A 25,300-nucleotide genomic window follows, 5' to 3' on the forward strand; every position below is an offset into this window, starting at 1 on the left:
TTAAGGGTGAATCCTTTGTTAACGGGTGTCCTTTTTAGGGCTCGTGCTGCCCAGAAAAAGGTACCCGGACGTCCGTAACTCTTTGTATTTATTGTCTCATATTGTCCTAATACAATTTGCCCAAATTATTATTACTCTAATTGTATTACTATTTTTTTTAACCATTTTATTACTATTAAACTTTTAAAGTTTTAAAAACAAGTGATTGGCGTTTTTCACACAGAGCACCGTTTCAACCGAACGAGAGTCTCCCCTCTGGGAAGATGACAAGACACTATTCACCCCGCGTGGTGCCACGCTCGTCTCCCTGCCGCCTCCTCGGGCGCCCCTCGGCAAGGCGAACACCCCGGAGCTGCGCCCGGAACCCGCCCCGCCGCCCGCGGCTCCCTCCGCGCCTGCGCCGTGGCGAGAGGTCGGCGCTTCCCCTTCCGGTCGTGCCGCGGCTCTGTCAACATGGCAGCGGCGCCGGGCGGGCGGCCGCGCTGCCTCCTCTGGGCGGCAGGTGACGGGCGGGCGGTGCCGGCTCCGCCGGGCTGGGCTGCAGGGCACAGCGGGGAAGAGCGGCGGGGCTGGGAGGCGGGCAGCGCTGGGGCAGGCAGGAGTGTAGGGAAGCGCTGGGGGCCAGGAGGGAAGGGAGGCTGTCAGCTGGCGTGGGTGAGCGCCCCGGGTTGGTTCGAGCATCACTCACGGAACGCTTTTCCTTCCCCTCGCAGTGGTTGCACATGTGGTGGCGTCAGGTGCGGGTTTTGTGGAGGATCTAGATGAGTCGTAAGTATTGGGGTGTCTTGCCTAATTGCCAAAATATTGTTTGTCTTCTTGTGGGGAACATGACCCCCGACTTCGTGCGTAGTGTTCTTGTCGAGAAAGCTATACTGGAAAAGATTGTGATTTTTGTAGCAGGAAGGACAGAAAAGTTGTGGCCTGAAATATCATAGAATATTCTCTGTTGGAAGGGACCCAAAAGGATCACTGAAGTACAATTCCTTTTCCTGCATAGGACTCCCAGAAAGTCACACCATGTGCCTGAGAATGTTGTCCAAACCCTTCTTGAGCTCTTGGTGCTGTGACCATTTCCCTGGGGAGCCCGTTCCAGAGCCTAAGCACCGGCTGGGTGTAGAACATTTTCCTGATATCCAACCTAAACCTCACCAGCACAGCTTCATGCTGTTCCCTGGGGTCATGCCACTGGCCACCAGAGAGATCAGTTACTGCACCTCTGCTTCCTCTCTTGAGGAAGTTGTAGACTCCCATGAGGTCTCTCCTCCGTCTCACCTATTGAAGGAGGTTCAATTAATGAAGCTGAGGAACATTTTAATTTTTCAGCTTCTTTAAAGCTGTTACTGTGGTGGTGTTGCCAGAAATGTTCTTAGGCTTCCTTGCTTGTTCTTTCTTTCTGGTAGGGCAAATACCAGAAAGAAAAAAAAAAGCACCAGAAAGTGTGTTGGTGCTTGCCCCAAGTAAAAGCTGATTGCATTTAACCAGGTTCTTCATTAGAGTTTGCAGTGTGGCTGCCATGAGAGGTTGGGAAAATGAGTCTAGGTGCATTCATGCGTGGCCAGAAATGGAAGAGAGAAAAAAGCTGCAGGACTAGTTCATGGCTGCTTGAAGCCCCAGTAATATTTGTGTAAAAATGTGCCTTTATAACAGAATTAGTCCCAAGACTGTGCAAGAATTGAAGTGGCTGGTCCTGCCATGAACTTGGTTGTGTAGTGTTGCTGTTGGTATACTGGTTTGCTGTAGCAGTTTGGTAGCTACACAGTTGCTATTTCCCATGAAAATTACCCAAATGTTTTTTTTGGTCAGATTGTCAGGTTGATATCAAGTGCTACAGAGTGCAGCATGATTATTGGAATTGAAAGAGAAGGTATGACTGGTAGGGAGGAGAAGTTGGCATTAGATGACTGCTTTGGACTAAATTCAGCCAGTTAAAGGTGATGTTTTCATGGGGGTTCTATCCACAATAAATTGCATCAAAGAGCCAAAGTGTCAGGAAACCACTCACATTTTTACAATATTGTTTCTTGATCATAAGATCAGGTGAGGTACAGTGATTTGATGGGTGAGGGGATGGGAACATATGGAGGGACTTCTCAGGAGAGACACAGCAGTGTCTCTGGTGTTGTGAAAAAACAACTGAACCATGGGAACCGTGTGGACTTGATTTTAAAAGCTTGTTTTTAAAACATGCTCATATATTCACAGACTGAAGATGCATTCACTTAGCCTATCTGTGCTCCTACATCATGTTTCCACATGTGTGTATTTAAATATATTTGCTGTTCTGGAATGAAGAATCATGATTCTGTTGTCACATAACTTTTTTAAGTAACTGATAAAAGGAAATAGTATTTTAGAACACTTGAATTTTTCAATTACAGAACTATACAGATGCATGTATTTGCAATTGAGAATAAGAATTGAAGAATTGTTCAGAGAGGTTTTGTGAGGGATTTTTTGGATTTTTTGTAGCTAGTTGGCGAGTTGGGAGAGAGGTCAGAAAAACAATTTAAATTTAATTGAAATTAAAATTTATTTTAAACAATTTAAATTTTAGTTTAATTTTGCTCCAAACCAGAGAGCAGTAACTGGGGAAGTTTCAAGTTTTCCATTTTATAGATGCCTAAACATTATGGATGTTCTGCTGCTGCCGAAAGCTCTGTGTTCTCTTGGGAGTTTAGTAGTTGTGAACAGTGGGGACTAGTACAAGGTGCAGGTCCCTTTCCTAAGCTTACAGGATATAGGAAAACAAGGAGCAGAGCAGAGCTGACAGAAGTGCCCAGCTGGGCTGTGGGAGGGATGCATAAAATGAGCTGTGGTTCCTCTTGGCTTGTGCTGCTCTGATAGCAGATCTGCTGCCTCAGGTCAGTACGCATCCTGTGATGGGTGTGGACTTGTTCTAGTGGCATAATGAAGCAGATAAGTAACCTGGCTTAAAAAGGAAGTGTTTTTCTGTCTGTGGGGTGGTTCAAACCATGATCAGAAGCATCAGAAATGGTGCAAGGGGGAAGCAAGGAAGAGATGCAGTAGCTGGGTTGTTTTAAGGCTCTTGGAATTGTGACCTTGGTGTTCAGTTTTGCTTCATGCTGGCTTCTTTTAATTGTTCATGATTAAATGCAGTGCTTGGTTTAAGTGTGGGCTGAGAGAACATTGGATCATGTAGCTGGGAAGATGTATGGGTTTGAGACAAATAATTTTGATTCAAGGATGTGCAACATTTATGCCATCTTCCCATCAGTGTGATTGTGTTTCTGTCAGCTGACAGAGGCTTCCACAGAACAGTTAGAAGAGACACTGAAATTTTGTGCCTGGAAAGCATATTTAGAGGGCCTAGAAACAGCATCTTCAGAAAATGCTTCACTGCTCATTTGTAGAGAGATTTCTGGTTTTCTTCAGCAGTGTGAAGGTGAACTTCCTTAATATTGTCTGGTAATTTAATCATTGAAGTTAGCAAAACTAGAGTGAGTTTTGATAGAGTTTTGTTGCACTTCAGATTTTAGTTTCTGTGGAAGTTGATTAAATAGGTGCTTGTAGGTAAGAAGTACATTGAAATTTATTATTATAAAAATGACAGTATTTTTTATACAATCTTAAGTCAAAAGTATTAAGTTCTGTTGGAAAGCTCAGCCTCCAGATGTTTAATTCTTTCTTTCTTTCTGTGTGCTGGCAAGGTTGCAGTCTACCTTTCTCAGTACTTTATTGCTCTTTACAATTTGCCATAACAGTTGTACTGTGGCAGAGGAAGGAGAATATATAATTATAAATTCTTCTTATACAAAGAAGAAGTGATATGCTAAATTGAAGCACAGCCTAGGGTCTTATGATTCAGTAACTGCTTTCTACCTCTTGCATCATAGCCAATTATTTGGCATTGTAATTGGAAGTTAGCTGTAGCTCTGTTAGAGTTCTCAGGAGATGCTGGCCTCTTAGTGGTTCTTTCATTAGCTCTATAGTGCTTAGGGTGGTGAACTAAATTTTTAGTGAGGTTGTCAACTAAGCAATTTTCTGACTTAAAAATGCTGCTTTCCTTTAGCAGTTCCATAGCATAGTCTCTGCAAATTCCTTTCCTGCTGCTGTACAGGCGTTGCAGCCTTGGTATGCCATCAATAAAATAGGCTGGAATTTACCAGCTGCAATTCTGAGTTTCAAACACTCAACGCTGTAATTAGATTGTATCCATGATTTCTGAATTATTTCTGTCAAACAGTAAGCCAATATCAGCATTAGTATTTCTTCAAGACCATTATGGACTATTACAGATTCATCTTTAAATGAAATACAATAAATTCTGCCTACTGCTTATGGGCCATTTATAGGCATGCTGCATATTGGGAACTGACAAGTTGGGCTATAACTTGTATTAATTGGATCATAGGTCCACGTTACGCATAATTATATGTAAATATCTCATTTTGCAAGAAGAGTGGTGCAGTAGAAATGTTGTATCATGTATGCTATAGTGTGACTTTAGTCCCAGTCCTAGTCACTTACAAAGTCTGTCTTGTACAAAAATATACCTTAGGTTAAAGTTCTAGCTAATTTAATTCTCTACACAGAGCTAGTTAACTAACTCAGTAATTCAGGTGATCTCATAGTGACAACAGTGAAATGTGTGAGCAGCATTTTGGGAGATACCAAAGAACTTTGATTTATCAAGCTTAGTTTTGTATTAGAGATTTTAGAATTCAGTGACAGATTTACAGTTAATAAAACCAGTCAGTTGATTTAAATGCCATTTGTCTAGCATTAAGAAAATTCAGTAGTACCTTTTATCTCTGGGTTTTATCAATAGCTTGATCATTTTTATTCCATTAACTTGGTTTCTTGGTTGTGTGCAACTTTAATAGAACTATAAACTGACTCTTCTATAGAAGAATGTTAAAGGAAATTGAACTAAAATTGCTTTGCAAATTAATATTAAAGATAATTTAGTTAGTTTATGTTTAGTAAAGCTAAGATTAACAGTTTAAACCAATGCCCGAAGGGTCTCTATTAGTTGGTATATAAAAATACAACAACAAATATATCTAATATAACTAAGACAACTGAAAAATACTTTTTCCCCCTAGATTCCACATGCTAGTCAAATATCTTCTGTGTGTTTTGGTGTGTGTATTCTTATTTCTTGTTTTGTTGTTTTTTGGGGTTTTTTTGTCTTAGGAAATAGTTAGAGAAACTTAATTGCCACAGCTGTGTGTGTAGTGTCAGGTAGAGGGGCAATATTACACTAAGAAATTAGCATCTCCTTTGTTTCTCCACCCTCAAAGAAAGAAACAAACCAGAAATCTTGTATCTATAGCTTTATATTAACATTATTGTAGACTTTTTGTTTTTCACACATGCATTTCACTATTTTATTTTCAGATACATAACTTATCTTTCATTTTGTCCCCTTTCCAGGTTTAAAGAAAACCGTAAAGATGATATTTGGCTTGTAGATGTGAGTATCTAAAAAAAACGAGAAGATCTGCTGGTGGAACTCAAAAGACAGAATGCACAGTGCTACACTCTGTAGTCAAGCTGTTTCATTGCTTGGAAAATTGTTTGTACATGATGCAGAAAAGCTTCATGACAGTAATTCTGACAGGATAGATAAGCAATCTGTCTGCTGTTCAGGGTGAACCAGGAATATGCTGAATAGACTGCTGAATAGGCTTCAGTCTATGTTTTGAGTCCTTTAAAAAGGAAAGCAGATTACCCAACACACTCAGTAGGTGATAACCTCTTTTGAGAAATTTTATAGTTCCTTTCATTAAATAAATCAGCTGATTTGTGTTCTAGACTTTTGTTAGCACTGAAGGACCAAATATATGAGACCCCTGTTACTTTTCTAAATTATTTGGAATAATTCAGTGTCCCTTATTTCAGGGACAGAGCGTTTTTGAAAAGATTGAGTTTGCTTGTGAATGAGGTAACGTTCCTTTTCTCACCCAAATATGTACTGTAATTCTCAAAATTGTATTACTCAGATTAGTGATTTTTGAGTGGGATATGAGCTACTTTGGAGTTATCAGCAGTGTATAGCAAAACAAAATCCAACTTTTTTATAATTGCGACCTTATCTTGTTATATCAAAACATTGATATCTACTGCATGTTGACAAATTCATATTTCTGGATAGATTGTTTATATGATCTTTTTACTTTCAAAAAAATGTTACCATGCAGTCTATTCCTAAATAAGAAATCATATAGTAGTGCAGCAATTTAATGTATTCTTTTCAAACTTGTGCATTCATATTAAAAGTAGGACTAAATCATAAATGCTGCTTGTCATGCTAACCTTGTAACAAACTTGCAATTTTGTTAAGACATAAGGAGTACTGTAAAATAAATACTGTAAAATAAATCTTGCTAATAATTTGAGGGCTAATTGTAGAATGAATTTCTACTAATTTTTTTTTTTTTTTTTTTTTTTTTTTTGTGAAATGTATTTGCTTCTCAGTTTTATGCACCTTGGTGTGGCCATTGTAAGAAACTGGAGCCTGTGTGGAATGAAGTGGGCATAGAAATGAGAAACATGGGCTCTCCAGTAAAAGTTGGGAAAATGGATGCAACTTCCTTTTCTAGTAAGTATGGTTTGTTTAGGGGTAATTTCATCACAGCCTCTGTTTTGAAACTTTTTTTTTTTCTTGTAATTGTTCTTCTGTGTCATAGCATAAATATAGCACAAACAGTAATTGTAAAAAAAATTCCTAATTATTCTTTCTAAAAGTGACAACTTTCTGTAGTATGTGCTTTTTATCACATTTGTTTCTGCTTGAGTAGGGAATTCTACCTGACAGACGGAAAGTAAAAGCTTCTCAAAGATCTGCTTTTGATATGCCTCTTAGAGTACTGTTATATAAGCATTTTTATGTGGTGTGTCTCTGGAGAGCATCCAGTTTTAGGTTCCTTCTATTACTGCTGGAGGAATGCCCGTGCTCTTGCTCTTACTCATTTCAGGTAATCGCTCCTGAACTGTTTCACAAAGCCTGCTGAAATAACTGAATTCATTGCATCAGTGATCACTGCTCAGTCGACTTCTTCCCATGTTTCTTTGTAAATGTCCTCTCAAAGAACCAGATTCAGTGCTTTCAGGGCTTCTTTGTTTGCTGATGTCTTTCATATGTATCAACCTTTTCAGAGAAAATCCCAAACCTTCCTTACTCAGAGAAGTGGGTTGGGTAGACGTGAGAGGATTGTTGAATGTTTAACAGTACTTCCTTTGTGTTTGTGTGCTTCTTTATTGTCAACTCGCTTAAATCTGTGGTGAACCTGGAGGATATTTAAAAGAGTAGGTGTAGGGAGGAGTGGGGCCCAAGTGAGATCTACATGTAATAAAATTTTGTAAATACATGTGGTGTTTTTAATTATTATCCATTAAATCTGGTTATTCAGGTTTGTTGTATTTGCCTAAAATGTTATGCAGAATACTTTTCTCAGTGGTATTCCAGTTTTTCCTGTGCTTAGATATAGGAGAGTTTGGTCTTTTGAGATTAAAATGACTTTGTCTCAAAGACCAATTTATTATATATATCTTTTTCTATAAAACCAAATAAATATGACTTCATGTTTCATCTTAAAGATACTTATTTTCTATAGAAAGGTAAGTCTGGAGAATTAGAAGTTTCAAGTTCATGCAACCAGGTAACTTCAAAACTGGGAATACATTTCATGGTTCTCTGACTTTCCAGTCATGTATATAAAATTCTAAATCATATAAATTGTATAGAGTCTTACCCTGAAATATTTGTATTTTTCATCCTGTTACTGAAATCTTGTGCTTTATACCTAGGACAGAATTGGTGCTATGTTTTTGTTATATAATTAACTTTTACTTATATAAAAATCACTAAAAGCTGCAAGGGTTCCTTTGTGCCCTGGAAAAGATTTTCTTCTTAGATTTGCTACCGGTTTCATAGTGTCTGATAAATCTTTTAAAATAGTTTTGTACTCTCATTTTGAAAGGGGGAATTTTACATCTGAATATGAAAAACTCAACTCAGCTTAATACCATTGCAATCTAGAGATTCTCTGAAATCAAAGTAATTCAGTCTTGAAAATATCAGAAGGAAATGCAGCTGTAATGTGTACGTGTCACTAGGAAGGAACGCGAGTGGTTTGCTCTGCATGGTTTGTGTTTATAATAGGAATGTGAAGTAGTATGAAAGAGCTGAACTTTGAGAAGCTTGTTCTCAGAGAGCTGAGATCACAGATGAACATATAAATCATCCAGTAAATGTTACCTCTGGTAGCTCTGTGGAATGAGGATACAGCTCTTGCATCAACAGAGCAGTCACCTGCTGTGGTATCAGTTTAATTTTCAAGGCGTTTAGCCTCAGGAGTCCACTGTGTGTGAGCAGAGTAGAAATACATCACACCTAAGGCTGGCACAATTGCTGCTGTTTGCCTGTACTGTATTCTTCATATCAAGAAGCAGAGGTGATGATATAAGTAAGTAATTTCCATGAAGATGAGAGAATTTTGGTAATCCCTATGGCTGGAATGTTTAGAAAAAGTGTTAAAAATTGTCTCTTCTTGATCTCCAAAGCACACACAAGAGCTGTACAAGGAGAAATAAACTGTTGACAGCTCTTGTGATTGAATGTGTTCTAAAACACATTTTAATGCATTGTAGTTCTGTGTAGTAGAGCTGTAAGAGAAAAGGATCAGAATCAAATAGATCCTCATATGTGTATTTCTTAGAACAGTTGTATTTGATTAGATGCCTGTAGGTGTGCTGCTAGTCTTATTTGTAGTGCTGTGCAATAAGGTACTTGCACCTGATCCAGGTGAACAACCTTAGGGTCAATTTCTAAACTCTTTGCACACAAGATGTCCAACATGTGCTTGCCATGGCACGTTGTTAGTAGCTTCAGAATGGTTTTGTAACAAGCATTGATTCTAGGTACTTTGTGAGTGCAGAGATTGTTACTCAGCAGGGAGTTGCACAAGTATTGGCCACAATCTTAGACTTATTTAATCATTTTTTGAGACTGTGTAGTTTAATTTTGGAAAAAAAAACCTGAATTTGCTAGAAAGTATAGTTTAAGGTAGCTGCTGCTACTTTCACAAGTGGAAGGGTAGTTGCAAATTATACTCCTCCAATTGCTGGAAGCAAGATAGAAGTTTTTAAAAAGATCTGAGGTGAGGGAAAAAGTTCTGCAGTTGTCTTACTTTTAATCACTTCAGTAAGCAGCAGGTAAGTATCTGCTTAGAAAGTGCCTACTTCTGGTAAGGTTCATGATAGTAGACATTTACTTGTGTGGAATATGATTTAAAAACTTTTTTTTAATAACTGCAGTATGATTCTGCACTTCTCGTTAGCCATTACTCTAGCACTTGACTAGTTAATTGTCTTCTGTTTCTTTCAAGCATTAGTATTTACAGTTCTTCGTCCTCAATGCTTAATTTTTGCCTCTTATATTTTCTGTCAATATTATGTGCATGTTCAATGCATGCTACTTTTGGTAAAAGCAGACCAAGCATGTCTGTCCAGAAGATTCTCATGACATTTTGAGTTGTGGCACATGAATTGGAAGGCTATCCTGGCACCTTTAGCACCTCTGAAAGAAGTCCAAAATTTAATGATGTAGCTTAATAACAGCAAGCTTTTCTTTGTAAGCAAGTAAAGTAATCCATATTGAGCTAAGTGGTATTTTTTTCATTTGTTTATGTGGATTGAATAGTAAAACATGTTTAAAGATTAAGGTAGGAGAGAGAGAAAAAGTCACTTTGGTATGAACTCATTTCTTTCAGGTATTGCATCTGAATTTGGAGTGCGAGGCTATCCAACAATTAAGCTGTAAGTCGATCCTTCCTATTGAATTTCTATCCATGATTTCATGACAAAAGATTAAAAATAGCCCTGTCCATTTAGAATTCTCAAACTAATGTATAGTCCAGTACAATGTCACATTAAATAAAGACTCAATGCTTCTGTGTACTTTTTACTGTGGACATACTGGGTATTTTAGCAGGTTATTCTTTAGGCAAACAGTATTCCTAATACATGATAATAAATCTTGTCAAGTTAGTTTTCTCAGAATAGGAAGCAGAGATGTTCAGCTTGATAATCTTAAAGGATGAAAATTTTCATGCCATATAGAGGAATTGAAAATTCCTCTGAATTTCCTAAATCTCTATGGTTTCAAAGAAAGCCTGTCAGAATTAGTGAAACTTAATTGAATACTTCACTAATACAAGCATGCAACATCCCCTTTCAACAGAATACCGTGAGCTGACCAACACTTCACTGAAACATAATACGTAAATTTGAGAGGTTTTGCAGATTATTTGATACATTTTAATTATAAAAAAGCATTAAAGAAGTTTATATGCTTTCCTTTTATAAGGACTAATCCCTGAGTAGTATAAATGTTGAGTGAGTTGAGTTTGGTTTGCGTGTGGGGTGTTTCATCATTTTAGGGAGGCTTTTTAATATGATCATAAACAAGTGTTCTAAATTATCACTTACAAAGTAAATGAGCACTGTGCACTAGAAGAAAGAATTGTAGAAGGATTTTAAGTATTTAACAAGTCAGTAAATCAGATACTGTGTAAATAAGCTTTTATTCCATAATTCCATTGTATTGCATTATTGAGTTTTATATTTTACTGACCACTTCTTTGGCTTATCACTTGCTGAAAGGTGACTGTAGTAAACATGTGAAGGTTGAGAAACCTTATATGTATGCATGTCGTTTAGATGATTGCTTTTCTGTTCTTTTTTTGTCTTTCTATTTATCTAGCTTGAAAGGTGACTTGGCATACAACTACAGAGGACCTAGAACCAAAGATGATATAATTGAATTTGCTAATAGAGTGGCAGGGTAAGTATATTCTTCTCAGAGACTGGTTCTGCTGACTTCAAACTTATGTGGGACTTAGGGGTAGGCCAACACTTATTTAAAAAGAGCAAGATACTGAAGTAAAAAACTATATGTACTATGTGTGTGGCTGCATGGGAGACTGGTGCTAATTTAAGAGTATTTATTTCTAAGGCCACATTTCCTGGGTGTTGTGCTTACATTCAGAATTTTCTCTCTCAAATGATGGAGACCTTACTGTGGCCTTCCACTGTATAAGGGCATTTTGTAAGAAAGACAAAGAGTTTTTATCAAGGTCTGTACTGACAGGATAAGGGGAAATGGTTTTAAACAGAAAGAGGATAGCTTTAGAAAAAATATTAGGAAGAAATTCTCTACAGTGAGGGTGTTAAGACACTGGAACCAATTGCCCAGTAAAGTTTTGGATGCCCCATCTCTGGAAGTGTTCAAGGCCAGTTTGTGTGGGGCTCTGAGGAACCTGATCTGGTGAAAGATGTCCCTGCTCATGGTGGCAGGGTTGGACCAGATGATCCTTAAGGTCCCTTCCAGTCTAGCCCAGTCTGTGATTCTGTCACCAGTAAAAGGCATGCATGTTTACATTGTAGTAGCATTTTGTAGTAAGATTTGAATTTCATATTTAAACATGCTATCTGATGAACATGACATGTTATTTGGTGGGGGGTGGGAATGTTCTTTTTTTCTTCTAGTATAAAATAGAATAATAACTTGAAAAACTAAATTAATTTTGCATTTTGGAATTTATTTTTTTGAAAAACAGCACAAAAAACTGTATGACACTTCACATTTTCTTGTGAATTTTTATTTGTTTGGGTTTTGCAGGTTGCACAACTGAGATTTTTCTATGTCTTTGTTTCTCTTTCCAGACCCCTCATCAGGCCACTTCCTAGCCAGCATATGTTTGAGCATGTGCAAAAGAGACATCGTGTACTTTTTGTGTATGTTGGTGGTGAATCTCCTTTAAAGGTTTGAAGCTTGATTAAATAAAATTACTTCTTTTGGCTATTTAGGAAGTAATTTTAAAAATCTTTCAAAAGACTGAAGTGCATGGTTGTAACAAATTCTTGGGTTTTTTTACGTTTATTAAAGTGCTTTTGCAATCTAACGCCATAAACATGTTTTCAAATTGCTCTTTGAAGATCAGGTGTGTGACAAAGCTTTTGTTTGACGCATACTAAAAGTTCAGAAATTAAAAAGACATTGTTTGTATTTTTTCAGGAAAAATACATTGAGGTTGCTTCAGAACTAATAGTTTATACATACTTTTTTTCTGCCTCAGAAGATGTGCTGCCTGAGGTAAGCTGTTTCCATTCCTACTGCTTCCCCAGAAATGGCATTTTTCTCCTCCTCTAAGTAATTTTGCTGTTTTGATGGCACAGAGGTGGCTTCTTACAGTATGTTTGGCTTTGGTAGATACCTAAGTAAATACACTGAAACATGTAATGTTTGACTCTATATGGGAAAAGAATATAACCTAAATTCCAGTCTGTCATTGCTTTGTTTTGGCCAAAATTCTTGTTCAGTCATATTAATAAAATTAATCAGAGGATGAGCAGAACTCAGTGTGGGCCACAGAACTTGCTCAAGAAAGTAGATACTTGGATTTTTAGCCAGTGCAAAACTCTTGTTGCTCCCAACAGTCTTTTCACCAAACACTTTTAAAGCTAATTAGGTGGTTTGTAGCATGAATTACTGCTGTTTCCTTAGTTATCAGAAGTAAGTGAAAAGGTAAGTTATTTTCGTCTTGTTCAGTACAGCTGATCAACACATTAATCTGCCCCAGGCATCAGCCAATCCAGTCCACTGGCTGCAGAATTCTCTTGTGGCTTTTTTTAAGGCTTCTGTGATAAGGAAATTGTTTACAGTTCACCACAAGGGTCTAAAAAATTGATGTTACTGGAGTGAGTCTAACCATTGTTGCTTACTTATTGAAGCAAAATTAAAAGACTTTTTCATTTATTGTTATCTCCAAGTGAGACCTAAGTCTGTCCCATGCCTACTAACATGTGACTTTAAAGTTAGTTGGTGATTAATGGGGTGAGAACTGGCATAATTTGGTTTGTGGTTTTGTAGGGTTTTTTTTAGGCAGCTGCATTTTACAACACCATAAGTAGAACTGGCCTCATTACAAATAGTATATTGTTGGTTCTCCAGAAGCCTTGTATCAAAAGCTACCTTAATTTAAATATTGCTGTTTGCAGTTCAGCTCCAGCTGAGCAAGAAGAGTACTGTTCAGTTGTGCAGTGGAAAGAGTAAAAAAGGCTGGAAGTCTTTGAGGTTCTGTGATCAGACTGATGTAAGCAGTGAGCTTTTTTTTCCCACAGAGGGTAATTTCCCACCAGTGTCCTTTAAGCTGAAGTAGGGATGGTGTTCAGTATTCTATGGAGAGAAGCAAAAATGTTCAGAAATTTGTACTTGTGAGTTGTAATGAGCCTTTGCATCACAGTGATCACTGTTAGGCTTTGTTTCATCACCTTAGGTAATACTGTTCCAAGCTTAAGGCATCTTTCTCAAGCTTTAAGCTGTGCACAAATTGATTTGTCCTTCAACGATGTTAAATTAGGTTTTGGGCAAGTGAGAGAACAAAGCATCATCTGGGACTACCTTCTTGATTGTTCATATCAGCTATTATATTATAAATTACTGCTTTTAACTTCCTTAACGTAAAAGAAAGTTCATGCAGAATGACAGAAGGCATGTCATTTGGAAATGATGCTGTCCTTTACCTTTCCAAAACAACAGTAAATCAGATGATTCAGATTACATGATCAAAATTAAGCTTATGATATAGTTCTTTCTTAACCACAAATGCTGTTAAAATTTTAGCTTAGAATGCTAGCAAGCTGTAAGAAGTAGATACAGTATTTTTTCTATGGCAGTTCACTAAAAACATGAGCTGAATAAAATTATTTTGAGTTCTAAGAAGAAAGGTTCTACAGCTTGTTTTTTAGTATGTTGCTGGCCATCCTAAATACCATGTTAGCATGGTAACACAGGCTTTTGTTATTTGTCTAAATTAGGTCTGTTTGCAGCCCTGTGTGCTGAAGCTTTTTTCTTTATATTCCCATCAGTCTGAAGCACAGGAAATAGCCCAGATTTAGTGTCACATGTTACTGGTGGTACTATTTTAGTCTGCAAATTGAGGGTGCATTTAGTAGAAGCAGCAGTATGACAGGTATGCTGACAACAGCATAAATTGTGAACTGAGAGCATGATTTATAAAACCCTCAAGTTACAATTTCCTATCTAGAGTCCATGCCCAATCCATAAACTGTTCTTCATGCTACTGCAGATATCAGTAAGAACCACGTTTCTTTCATGCTTTGTGAGATCCACCTCTCAAAAATATATTTATGTTGCATTATTTTTAATATACAGAAAGCTGATAAATTTATCTTAGTACATTTAGACAGAAAATATTTAGGTATACTTAGAGATTTTTCCCATGAACTACATTTACATGTTTTCAGATGTTTTTTTGGTTTTTTTTGTTTAAAAATCTTTTAATCTTCCATGGATTAATTAAAACCTGACTCTTTCAGTATGTGACATTGCCTGAATTACCTGCTGTGATGGTCTTCAAAGATGGAACTTACTTTGTTTATGATGGTAAGTAAAAGTGGACATTACCTTAAGACAAGATATTTAAAGCATATATGGAGAAACTGGAGGAGTTGGGATTTTTTTGAAGCATATGTAGGGATGCTTGAAAATTCCCCAGTTTTAGGATAAATAGCAGCTCTTTCATGAAGGAAAAGAAAAAAAAATTACTAGTTCTTCCACAACAAAATGCAAGGAATTTTGCATTGCAAGGAATTTTGCATTTTGCAATGCAAGCAATACTGAAGTTGAAATGATGATGTTTGCTTTATGTTTTCAGTAAGATGTAGCTTCCAATATTACAGTTTTGCCTGCATTAACATACTTAGAAAAGTTACTGCTTCCCTCACTGTACAAATTCATCATATACATAGACTGCTTTACCTGGTTTGTTCAGTGTTTAAGCTGTAGAAAGGCCACCTGAAACTAGCAGTATTTTATAGCACTGCTATTTCTACGGTGTATATATGCAGTATATAAGGCTAGTGCTCCTGCCACTGCTGTAAAAGTGTGTATCTGTATATATGTGTGCATATCCATATAGAATATTATATTGTGCTCAGACTGTACCATAAGACATGTTAGAAGCACATCCACATACTCATAGTTACATTGCATAGCCTGGGCTTGTAAGCACACCCCTTACTTTCAAAAGCATCTCCTCTTGATTCAGATTGTTTCAAATGCAAGTTGTCACTTTAAGTTGGAAATGTATCACTCAGAAGATCATTCTGCAGGTTTAATTTCATAGGATAAGTAGTATTCTTTGTGACCTTGTAGAATGGATGTACTTGTCTTCCTTTTCAGTTTGTTGCCTCCCGATAAAAATTCACTCTACAGCCTCTGTGATTTGCATTTAATTTTTTTGATCTCTTTTAAGAATTTGGGAGAAGGAAAGCTTGTCAGAGAAACACTTCTTTTGCTGTGTGGCCTGCTTTCTTTTTCCACACCTTCTAAAACAAATGCAAAAACTGTAATAATTCAGGCTTTTGATTTACTTTGTAAAAACTTTACTTTTTCATGATATACCAGAAACAATCTTGGAAGTCAAACAAATCATGAAGATGCAGTTTGAGACTGAATAAAGTTTTATGTGCAACTGTTACGACTGGCAGAAATATGAAGAGCTCTCTATAAGGAAAAAGTTACAGCAAAATGCACTTCAGTGCTCTGACTTTTGTCTGGTTTTGTTTTGGGTTTTTTCCTTCTCCATAGCAGGGGAAATGGATGCAGATCCATGGGATGCATTATGCTTATAATTGCTTGCTGCTACCTTGCCACAGATAATTGTTAACCTGAAATTATTGATACTTAGGTCTATACAATAGGATTTAAGGCAATTTATTTATTGTGCATTTGTTTGCATAAAATGCAGCATATATTATATATGTTCTACTTTTTTACTTGTGGTTTAGATCTATTTGATGGTATATATTAGAATTTAATTCTTAATAGGTTAACACATCTAGGATCTTAAGCTAGCCTTCAGTAGATTGTCAGTCATACATGATTATTTGTTCATTTACATTCACAGTGCTGTTTAATGCATCTGCTTTTTCTTGATCTTTTTGTTTCATTTAAGGACTCTCACAAACACTGCTTTCTGTATTTTTGTGTCTCTACTTTGTTTGAAACTTGACAAGTGATGTACACACACCTCTTTAAAAGCAGGGTTTGAACCTGTTACTTTCTGCACTGGGTCACAGTTAGCTTCTAATATAGTATCATTTATCCTTGATTTGGAAAATAAAATAATCAAATCAACTTTTCATGCTTTTCTATAATATGCTTTTTTGTTCAATGGTTGAAAATAGCTTTAGAAGTTTTAAAACTTAAAATGCCCATAGAAGTGTGATAATTGATGTAACCAAGGTAAAAGGAAAAAGGGAGAAAAATTAGTGGTTGCCTCAATAGTACTGAAATAGTAAATCTGATGGCCCATTTCTTAAAAAAAATTAATCCTTTTTTTTTTTTTTTTGGTCAGAGTATGAAGATGGTGATTTGTCATCCTGGATAAACAGAGAAAGATTTCAAGGCTACCTTCATGTCGATGGCTTTACACTGTATGAACTTGGAGATACAGGTGAGATGCTGCTGCTGCTGCTAAACCATTTGACACTATGTACTAAACAGTAAGAAAAGTCAAAAGTGTACTAAGAACATGTTTTTAAACTTTAGAAATTGATCAATATCAGAGTAGAGCTGATAGTGGCAGTATTTTGTTGATGTTGGACAGACCTGTGACTAGAGGTTTCACACACAGTCTACACTAGTCCTTTCCTCACAACATAAAAGTTAGTGTGTCTAATCCTGTGATAATCACAAAAATTAGTAGGACTTTTAATTTAAGAGCACCTTACATTTTGCATAAGTTTCATATTACCTCTTGGAATACAGGGAATTTTAAAACTAGATTTAGAAGTATCAAATACGGATTGTCCAAATATCTTGTTTCTAGTGGATTTAGATATCTTTGAAATGGATGTGGCAAGAAAGGGTGAGGAGCATGTATTGAAGTGGACTTGTCCCAGAAAACTTCAACTTTCCTTTAGCAAAAGTTCTGCAGGCCAAATGAAAATTTTGCAGCCAGGTGACCTCTGGCAAAGGCACACGAGTTGTACTGTTCTTAAGGTGTATATACACTGAGGTACCAGTAGAAATACTGTAAGTGTTGATTTTTCCAGGCCAGGACATCTTAACACCTATATTCTATTTCAAAATACTTGGATTCAATCAACACTGAGTTCTTTTAGGTTTTAAAGAGTATGAAGCATCTATGTTCTTGCATGTTTATAAAGCTAATATTGTTACACCTACATTTTGAATGGTTATTTACAGAAATGCTGTTGCGAGTTGTTTAAATATAAGTTACTTCTTCCTGTTACATTTTTGACTAACAATTCCTCAAAAACAAAGCCCCAAAACTTTATTAATACACTGGAGAAGCCATCATTTACTTTAAAGAGCTTTATGTATTAATACATAGTACCTGGAATTTATCTACATCATCTTTTGCAGTCTAAAGGCCATTAGTTGTCTCCTGGTGTATTTATTAGGTAACGTCTTAGGGTGGAAAGAAATGGGAAGAAATTGAGAATTGATGTATGGAAGAAGTGAAATGGGGAGAAGCTACTATTTCACAAGGAATTATGGGAGTGAATCATAAGTCTTCCCTTAAAACCCTTCAGTATTACTTGAACAAGAGTGACTTTTTATTTTTGAGGGGAATGCTTCCTGTGGCATGGTAGGAACTGAGCAATTGATTGTCTTGATGGGGAGGGTTTTGAGTGAATTGTGGCATCTGGAGAGAACTGAAAAATCAGCCCTCTGGAGCCTTGGGTTAATCTGGTTGATGACTGACTGCACTGTTAACAGTTCTGCTTTCCTAACTGCAAGGGCTTGATCTGGAGAAACCTTGGCCAGCTTTTTAAACATACTTTTATCTGATTGACGATACTACTCTTTGGGTTTGGAGGTTTTTTTTCTTTTAATCAGAAAAACTTCACAAAATAAATCTTGAAGAGATTGGTATATTCTGGTGTTGACCTTTAAGCTCATCTGACAGAGGGCTGTGAACTAAATTGTGTTTCTGATGTCATGAATTTTGGGCTCTGCCAGTACTTTTTCCAATTTTTTTCCCCTTAATGCTCACAACAGTATGAAAAATAATTGTTATTAAATCCATACAATAGTGATTTAATCACTTGCAATCAGTTTGTAATTGCTGCTGTATAATACAGGTCTCTGTAGCCTCATATTTAGGTGTATGCAAATACGCAGCTTGAGTAGGAAATAATTTTTTATCTGCATTTTCTCCCTTTTAACTTCTTTCTATGGAACTTCTTTCTATATTGCATTTTCATGCAATGCCAGTGGTGTGGCATTGAGCTCCATCTTAATTTATTTATTTTCAGTAGCTTTAAGACCACAGCTTGATCAGCTTGAAGAGGCTCTTTAGCTGTGATTCTTGTTTATACTTAAAAACTAATTCCTGTCCCTGGAAAGTACCTGATCTTCTAAGTTGACATATTTCCCATTGGAGAATGTGTGTTTCTTTTTAAATGGTTTCAAGAATTTTATTCCTTATTTTAGGAAAACTTGTGGCTATCGCAGTCATTGATGATAAAAACTCTTCAGTGGAACATACCAGGTACAGAATTAAGTATTGGTGACACTATGGGAGAGATGTGCTGGTATGACATAGGGAAGTTTGGAAGTTGCTTAAATATTGAGAAATATAGGTTAAATGAGTGGGTTAAACTTGTAAATGTTCTGACTTAGTGAACTAATTTTACTTAATTTATGGCTTGGTTGAAGTGCAGGTGAGTTCACTGAGATGGTGGGAGTTCCTGTATCACCCTTCTGCCATTTGTTAATGGGATCACAGGAGCAAATGATGATGTCATAGCTTTTAAAAGCTATTGTGTCACCTTTTAAACAAAGACAAAAGTGCTTGAGTTCTGATGACTTTGAGATGAACTCAGTGAGTTTAAACAAATGACTGTGCTTTAGTTCACTCAAATTGAAAATTAAGCTAGTGATGCTTATATATTAGTTGTCTGTGGAACTTTAAACAAGGGATGTTTTTGCTGGGGTTGGAGTTTGCCAAAGAGGCTGAGAGGAACAAGACCTTCCCTCGTCCCATTCTGGTTGCATATACAGACTCGAAAAATACTGTTCAAATACTGTGTATGCTATTTTCAACCTTTAGGAACTAAGCAAGATGAACAAGGTATTTTTTGATAGTCCTTGTTGCTGATGAGGTATGAATTGCTGCTTACTGGGGAAATCTCAATGTTTATTATTTGTATTTAGAAGGAGTTTATCCTGGATATTCATGCCAATTTTTTTCCTTTCAGATTAAAGTCTATTATTCAGGAAGTTGCCAGAGATTATCGGGATCACTTTCACAGGTAGACACACATGGGACTCTGATGTTTTAATGCTTCTTCTGCATTAATCTTTCTAACACAGCAGTCACTTTTTTTTTTTCCTAAGTGAAAAACGTTACAGTGTGTGCTTTTATATTTTTATACTGATATTTAAACCATTTCATTAACTGTGTTTCATAGTGCTGTGTTCTAGAGCATCACTTCTTTTGAATTACATTTCTAAGTGTGTGCTCTCATTTTCAGTTATAGGAAAAATATTAATGGAGAACTTTTGCTGAAACCCACTATTGCGTTTTCTTTTTCATTTTATTTTTAACTGCTTCTCTTTCAGGGATTTCCAGTTTGGCCATATGGATGGAAATGATTACATTAATAGTTTACTAATGGAGTAAGTAAATTCTTATTTGAATTTTCTTTCTACCAAATGTATTTAATTGATAATAATCTTACAGAAAGTTCTTGGCTTTCATGACTTAAAAAAAAACCCACTGTCATCAGAATTCAGCCTGGGCTGTAGTATCAATTAATTGTTAAATTAAATTGGATAAATGTATAATTTAATGTTAGATGTTTGGCTTACTGATAATGCTGATTGAAAAAGCTTATCTTTTAGGTCAACTTTGTTAAATTACTGTTAGAGTTGTGAGGCTTTCTTTCTTAATGTATTTTTATGACGTGCATAGAAACGCACCTCAGCAGAGAAGCATAGAATGCATGGAAGATGCTGTCTGCACTTGATATGTACATGGTATATTTTGAAATATATAAGTGGTTTAACAAGATGCTTGACAGTTGCCCTTACTATGATCCTTTTCTAAAAAATGCATAATTAGAGAGTTGAGTTGCTTGGCTTTTGTAGTTCACTACTTGTTCTCCTCTGGCCTTTGGAGGTCTGAAAGAAACAAAAACCAGGAGTCAGTCTGTAAGTTTTCCAAATCCATTTGTCAAGGATCACAACATTATTAAACATGTGTTCATGATCCCTAAAGATTATAGGAGCTTCATAGGGATCCAAAAGCACAAGGTCTGGATTTCTGTAGAATGTCTGTAGATTAACACCTGCTTTAAAAACAACTGTCTCTCCATTAAAATTATGTGATTTGATTGAGCCAGTGCTTTATAATTGCCAAAAGTGAGACCTTCCTCACTTGCTTAATTGCTTCTCCTGTGCAGGCTCTTATGTCTGTCTGCTGAGCTCTTCCATCCTGTTTATCTGTCAGTAAAGTGTCTGGTTTTTTGTCTGAGCAAGTAGGGAAGTTATTTTGCTGATTCATCAATGTTTTCCCTTCTACTCTGCTGAGTATCAGCACAGATGTGCAGAGAAGTAGGGGAGGGAGATGAGATACTTAGGAGGAAGGAAATTAAGGGAAAAAAGACAGAACTGCCACTTGGAGTGGTAGTGATCTAGTGGCAAGGTCTGTTCAGCTCGTTTGTTTCACTGAATCTGCAAAATGCCTGATTTTATTATTTGTAGTATATGGAAAGTTCTGGTTCAAGTACTCACTGGTTTTTAATTATTTTCTAAACCCAGTGTATACCTTTCAAGCATGACTAGGAATTTGCGAAAGAATGCAGCAAATTATGTTCAAAGTAGTGGTTTTTCATGTGGCTACATGAATAATTCGAGTTAAAAAAAAAGTATTGCAAGTGCTTCAGTTTGTCACCAGGTGGCAGCAAGTAGAAAGAGAAAAAATCTAAATAATGAGAAATGTATTGCAAACCACATTTTACTGTGCTAGATGCACATCGGAACAAATTCTGTTTTCTTTACAAAGGACAAAATATTGTATGATTTCTGGGGATAGAATAAGACCCATAATAATAATAGTAATAATAATTTTGTGCATTGCAAGAATTATGCACAAAAGAATAAATCAGAATATTATGTATTTTAATTAAAATACATAATTTTATCTAAAATTTTACTTAAAAATGCTTTTCAGTATTTTATTGAAAGCAAAAATACAGCTTTTTATGAGCTAAGGTGTATAATATTACTATCAGCTATAGGTGTATGTAGAACTCTCCTCTGCTCTTGAAAGTAACACATTAAATGTGCTTTTGTGAACTTTTGTATAGTAGCATAAAGAATCTGTACATGGAGGTTACCTTTCAGCTGCTCTACAACCAACTCCAAGAACATCAGTTACCAGACTGTTAAATGCAACAGAAACACTGCACCTAGTTAATAAAACTTGTTCTGTTTTGCTGGGAGGACATTTTTTGGCAGGAATTGGGAACTTTTACCAGACGCTTGCAAAAACAGTGACTTGGTTAGCGGGCCTTCTACTTAGGTCCCTAGTTAGAAAAGAATAAAAATTTCAAGGGGAAATGTTGTATTTATTGTCTCCTAGATTGCAGATTGCCTTGGTGTACAAAGTTGTGTTATTTGGTTGTTTTTTCTAAATTTCCATTTAAAGAATGGCATTATTTTGCTATCCTTGTAATTGCCCTTATGGTTTTTGAGGTGTCACCATGGTTTCAGCTTCAGTACTGGGAAGAGAGTCTGCACCTTAAATCTTTAAGTATTCAGCTTTCTAGAAGTTCAGAAAATTATCATATATTATTAAACTTTTTCACTTTTAAGTTTGCATTTGAATTAAAATCAAAACCAAAAGGCCCACCTAAAAATGTGAGAGAAAATTTAGGATGATTTCAGTGACTCCACAGAAAAATGGACATATTGAGTAAATAACCAGTATTTCTGTAAACCAGTATATCTCTTTTAAATAAATTACTATGAATTGATAGCCAGAGATAAGACTGAAATCATCATCAATTTTACATGTATTGCGAATGTACATGGATAGGACACTATTAGACAAGGGTGAAAACATAGAAAAACAAGGTTTGAATTGCTTCTACTGTGAAGGAAGTACTTGAATTCATTGCTGACAGAGTTATAGAAAATTGATAAAGACTTGGTGAGATTGATAAATCTTAAACGTGTTTAATATATTTAAATCTTTCTTTTTGAACAGTGCACTTTTGCAGTATTAAAATTTCTTAACCTGATCTTATTTTGAATTTAGTGCTATAGCAAACAGAAGATTAAACTGGTTTGTGTCCAGAGATAATTTCTAACATTTTTTTTCTTTCCAATTATGATGTATGTGCACATGCACATGAAGGTTAACTGCTGAGTAATAATTCTTTAAAAACTCTGTTCCTTATAAACCATATCTAAAAGAGCTGTAGAAAAGCTGTGCTTGGCATGGTTTCTTCTTTCAACTTGACCAGCAGATGTTAATTGGTAAAGGTGATCAGTTAGACAATGGTTGTGTGGGATTAAATTTTTGAGTTACACTTCTGCCTTTGTTAACTTAAATACTTAATGTATTTCATATACAAGGCTGCTATTTGTGATCTCTTACTATTTGGAAAGTCATAAGGTACCTGATTTTCTGTTGCTCGGGGTATGTAAAATGCTTTAAGCTTCAATAGTGTCACTGACACAGATGTGAAGGAAAGCAATATTAATGAGAAATGTGCCCATACCATTCATGTCTATACCATACCATGCCATACCTTTTCTCTGCTTTCTTGTTTTTAAAGAATTACTACAAAGAGCACATATGAAGATTAATAGATTCCCTTTTGAAATAATGTAGGGATTACTTGAATTGGAATATTTTATATGGTAGTTGTTTAAATAGATCAACTGTCTCTTTTATGTTTCCAGTGACTTGACAATCCCTACTATTGTTGTATTGAATACCTCCAATCAGCAATATTTTCTACCAGATAGGCACATTGAGAGCACAGAAGACATGGTTCAGTTTATTAACAATATCCTGGATGGTACAGCTGAAGTAAGTCTTCTTAGTGGCTTGGAATATATTGGTTAATGTTTATTTCCTTAGATGCTAAAGTAAGGAAAAAATTTGTTACTCTGATATTTATGCGTGTGTTTAATATTCCTGTCCTGTCTTACTGTCTTGGGTGCTGTCACTGAATATGGGATTGTAAATTCTGCAGTCATGCTGTTTCATGTTTACAAAGCAAGCTTTCTTTTGTTTATAGCATAATGGTAGACAGCTTCTTTTGATATTCCTTTTACTGGTGCAGTTGTAAATGGAGAGATTTTTATTCATCTCCTGGTTTGCATTAAATGCATTTGTTTAAAATTTTGAATGATAGTGCATAATGGAACTGCACCCTGTCTTTTGGGTGGAAAATTAATAAATCAAATAGCTGGAGGAATTACAACTTCAGAGTCAAAAAACCAGTATTATACTTGCTTTGGATGTTAGAAATGGACACAAGCTTACTCCTCTCTGCTCTAAAACTAAAAAAGAGCTGTCTTTTGTTAAAACAGCAAAGTTAATTGGAATTGATGACTTGGATATTTTTGGGTATCTATTTCCTCAGTGTACTGTAAGTTGAGCAGAAAGCTATGTTGTGTGGATGAGGAAAGAGGTCATGGAGCAGAACTTTCATTTGTGCTTCTGGGGAAAGAAGACTTTGCCATGAAGGGCAACTGATAGTTAATAATTTGGCTGCCTGCTGGGAGAAGCCTGTTTTTGGTTTAAACCCCAATTGGCTGTATATTGAGTGCTTCCTGTGTTAGCTGAATCCCACTTTACTTTATGCTGGCAGTTTTAGGTCATTGGCTGGTAACAGCAAATAATGCACAAGATATTTGCCATATGGGGTTTATTTCTGTTTATTTAATCTGCCTGGTTTTTGTAGAATATGGTATAGGTGGGATTTATGTGCTGTTCAGGACTTTGCTGGCCATGCTTTCCATTGCAGTGTGAGGGGTATTGCTATAACTTGGTGGTTCTTTGTTCTTGACTTCTCGCTTTTTTAATGGTTTTTAAGTGCATTGAGTTATCAGCATCAATTAGACTCTAATTGTATGTCTCTTCCTGGTTGAAACAACAAATGTAATTGGTTTCTGTCTGTTTTTTTTTACTTAGAGAAGAATCATTTGTGATGCCTCGTGTTTGTTGCTGTATTGTCAGTTAGGTCTTTCTATCTTTTGTTTGCAGTATCTCAGCTAGAGTGATTAAAGGTCAGTCTAAATTCACATCTCTGTACAATACAAAAATACAGGATCTGACTTCATTTAAGCTGTCTATATTTAAGGTGTCTGTAGACATAAAATTGAGCTACTTTGGCTGCATTCTCTGCCCAAGAAATTGTGCAGCTCTTGAGGAATGAGAGTCTTCAAAGTATGCTGGTAAACAACTAATAGGATGCAGACTTTCTGAACCAGAGAGAAGTTTCTGAGCAGTCTGGCTTTCCCCCTTCTCTTCCTTGGGAAGTGTTGGATTATTCACCTGGATGATACTGTTATTCTCTAAGACTCTATAGGTAACTTTTTGCGAGTCATCTTTGTGGACTTCTTTTGCTGTTTGGGGGGTTTTTGGTCAGATCATGTGCTGATGAGTTGACTTCCAAATACGAGTTTGTTTCTCTGGCTACCAAGGAAGGTGAAAACCAGTCTTGTTGAGCAGATAGACTGCCTTCTGGTTCATGTAGTTGTTTTGGACACTGCTGAATTAGGGGGCAGTATAGGTACAGCCTGTCATTGCTTGACACAGGTTTTATTTATTACACATTCATATCTTCTCTTTGCTTAGTTCCTAGATGTTTCTAACTGTGCTGTTGTAATCCATAAGTGGATATTCAACAACTGCAGGAAAGTTCAGAAGAGCTCTGCAGTTTTACCATTGTTACATGAGACAGTTGCTCGTTTTTGTTAGTTTTTCTTTATCATAGGAGAGAGAGTGTCAGCCCATTGTCTAAGTTGGCACAGATTGTTTAAAACAATTGTGAGAGACCTTTTCATGAGACTGCTGAATAATCTTTGTCCAAGCTTGGCAAGTGGGAGTGTCTGGGCATCATGAGATATAAGAATAATTACTTTTCATTTCCTTCTAAAGGGACTTAAGATTGCAAGGTCTGAAGAATGAACTTTTGGAATCATAACTGAAAAGTGTCAGCAGTTTTGACATGGTTCCATTTGAAATTTCAG

At 36.3% G+C, this 25,300-nt stretch overlaps 1 protein-coding gene across 1 annotated transcript in view; it reads left to right on the forward strand.

Moving 5' to 3' along the window:
• Window positions 1–386: 386 nt before the first annotated feature.
• TMX3 (thioredoxin related transmembrane protein 3) overlaps window positions 387–25,300 on the forward strand; it is a 29,356-nt gene continuing 4,442 nt past the window's right edge. The window contains exons 1-14 of the mRNA XM_054639378.2: window positions 387–502; window positions 714–768; window positions 5,398–5,437; window positions 6,442–6,565; window positions 9,738–9,783; window positions 10,730–10,810; window positions 11,692–11,791; window positions 12,044–12,121; window positions 14,368–14,434; window positions 16,410–16,508; window positions 18,518–18,575; window positions 19,285–19,338; window positions 19,649–19,705; window positions 23,000–23,129. Coding sequence (XP_054495353.1) covers window positions 454–502; window positions 714–768; window positions 5,398–5,437; window positions 6,442–6,565; window positions 9,738–9,783; window positions 10,730–10,810; window positions 11,692–11,791; window positions 12,044–12,121; window positions 14,368–14,434; window positions 16,410–16,508; window positions 18,518–18,575; window positions 19,285–19,338; window positions 19,649–19,705; window positions 23,000–23,129 — 1,038 coding nt within the window. The 5' untranslated portion in view covers window positions 387–453. The remainder of the gene's footprint in view (window positions 503–713; window positions 769–5,397; window positions 5,438–6,441; window positions 6,566–9,737; window positions 9,784–10,729; window positions 10,811–11,691; window positions 11,792–12,043; window positions 12,122–14,367; window positions 14,435–16,409; window positions 16,509–18,517; window positions 18,576–19,284; window positions 19,339–19,648; window positions 19,706–22,999; window positions 23,130–25,300) is intronic.

Source organism: Agelaius phoeniceus, chromosome 1, assembly GCF_051311805.1.
Source record: "Agelaius phoeniceus isolate bAgePho1 chromosome 1, bAgePho1.hap1, whole genome shotgun sequence".
Classification (NCBI taxonomy): domain Eukaryota; kingdom Metazoa; phylum Chordata; class Aves; order Passeriformes; family Icteridae; genus Agelaius; species Agelaius phoeniceus.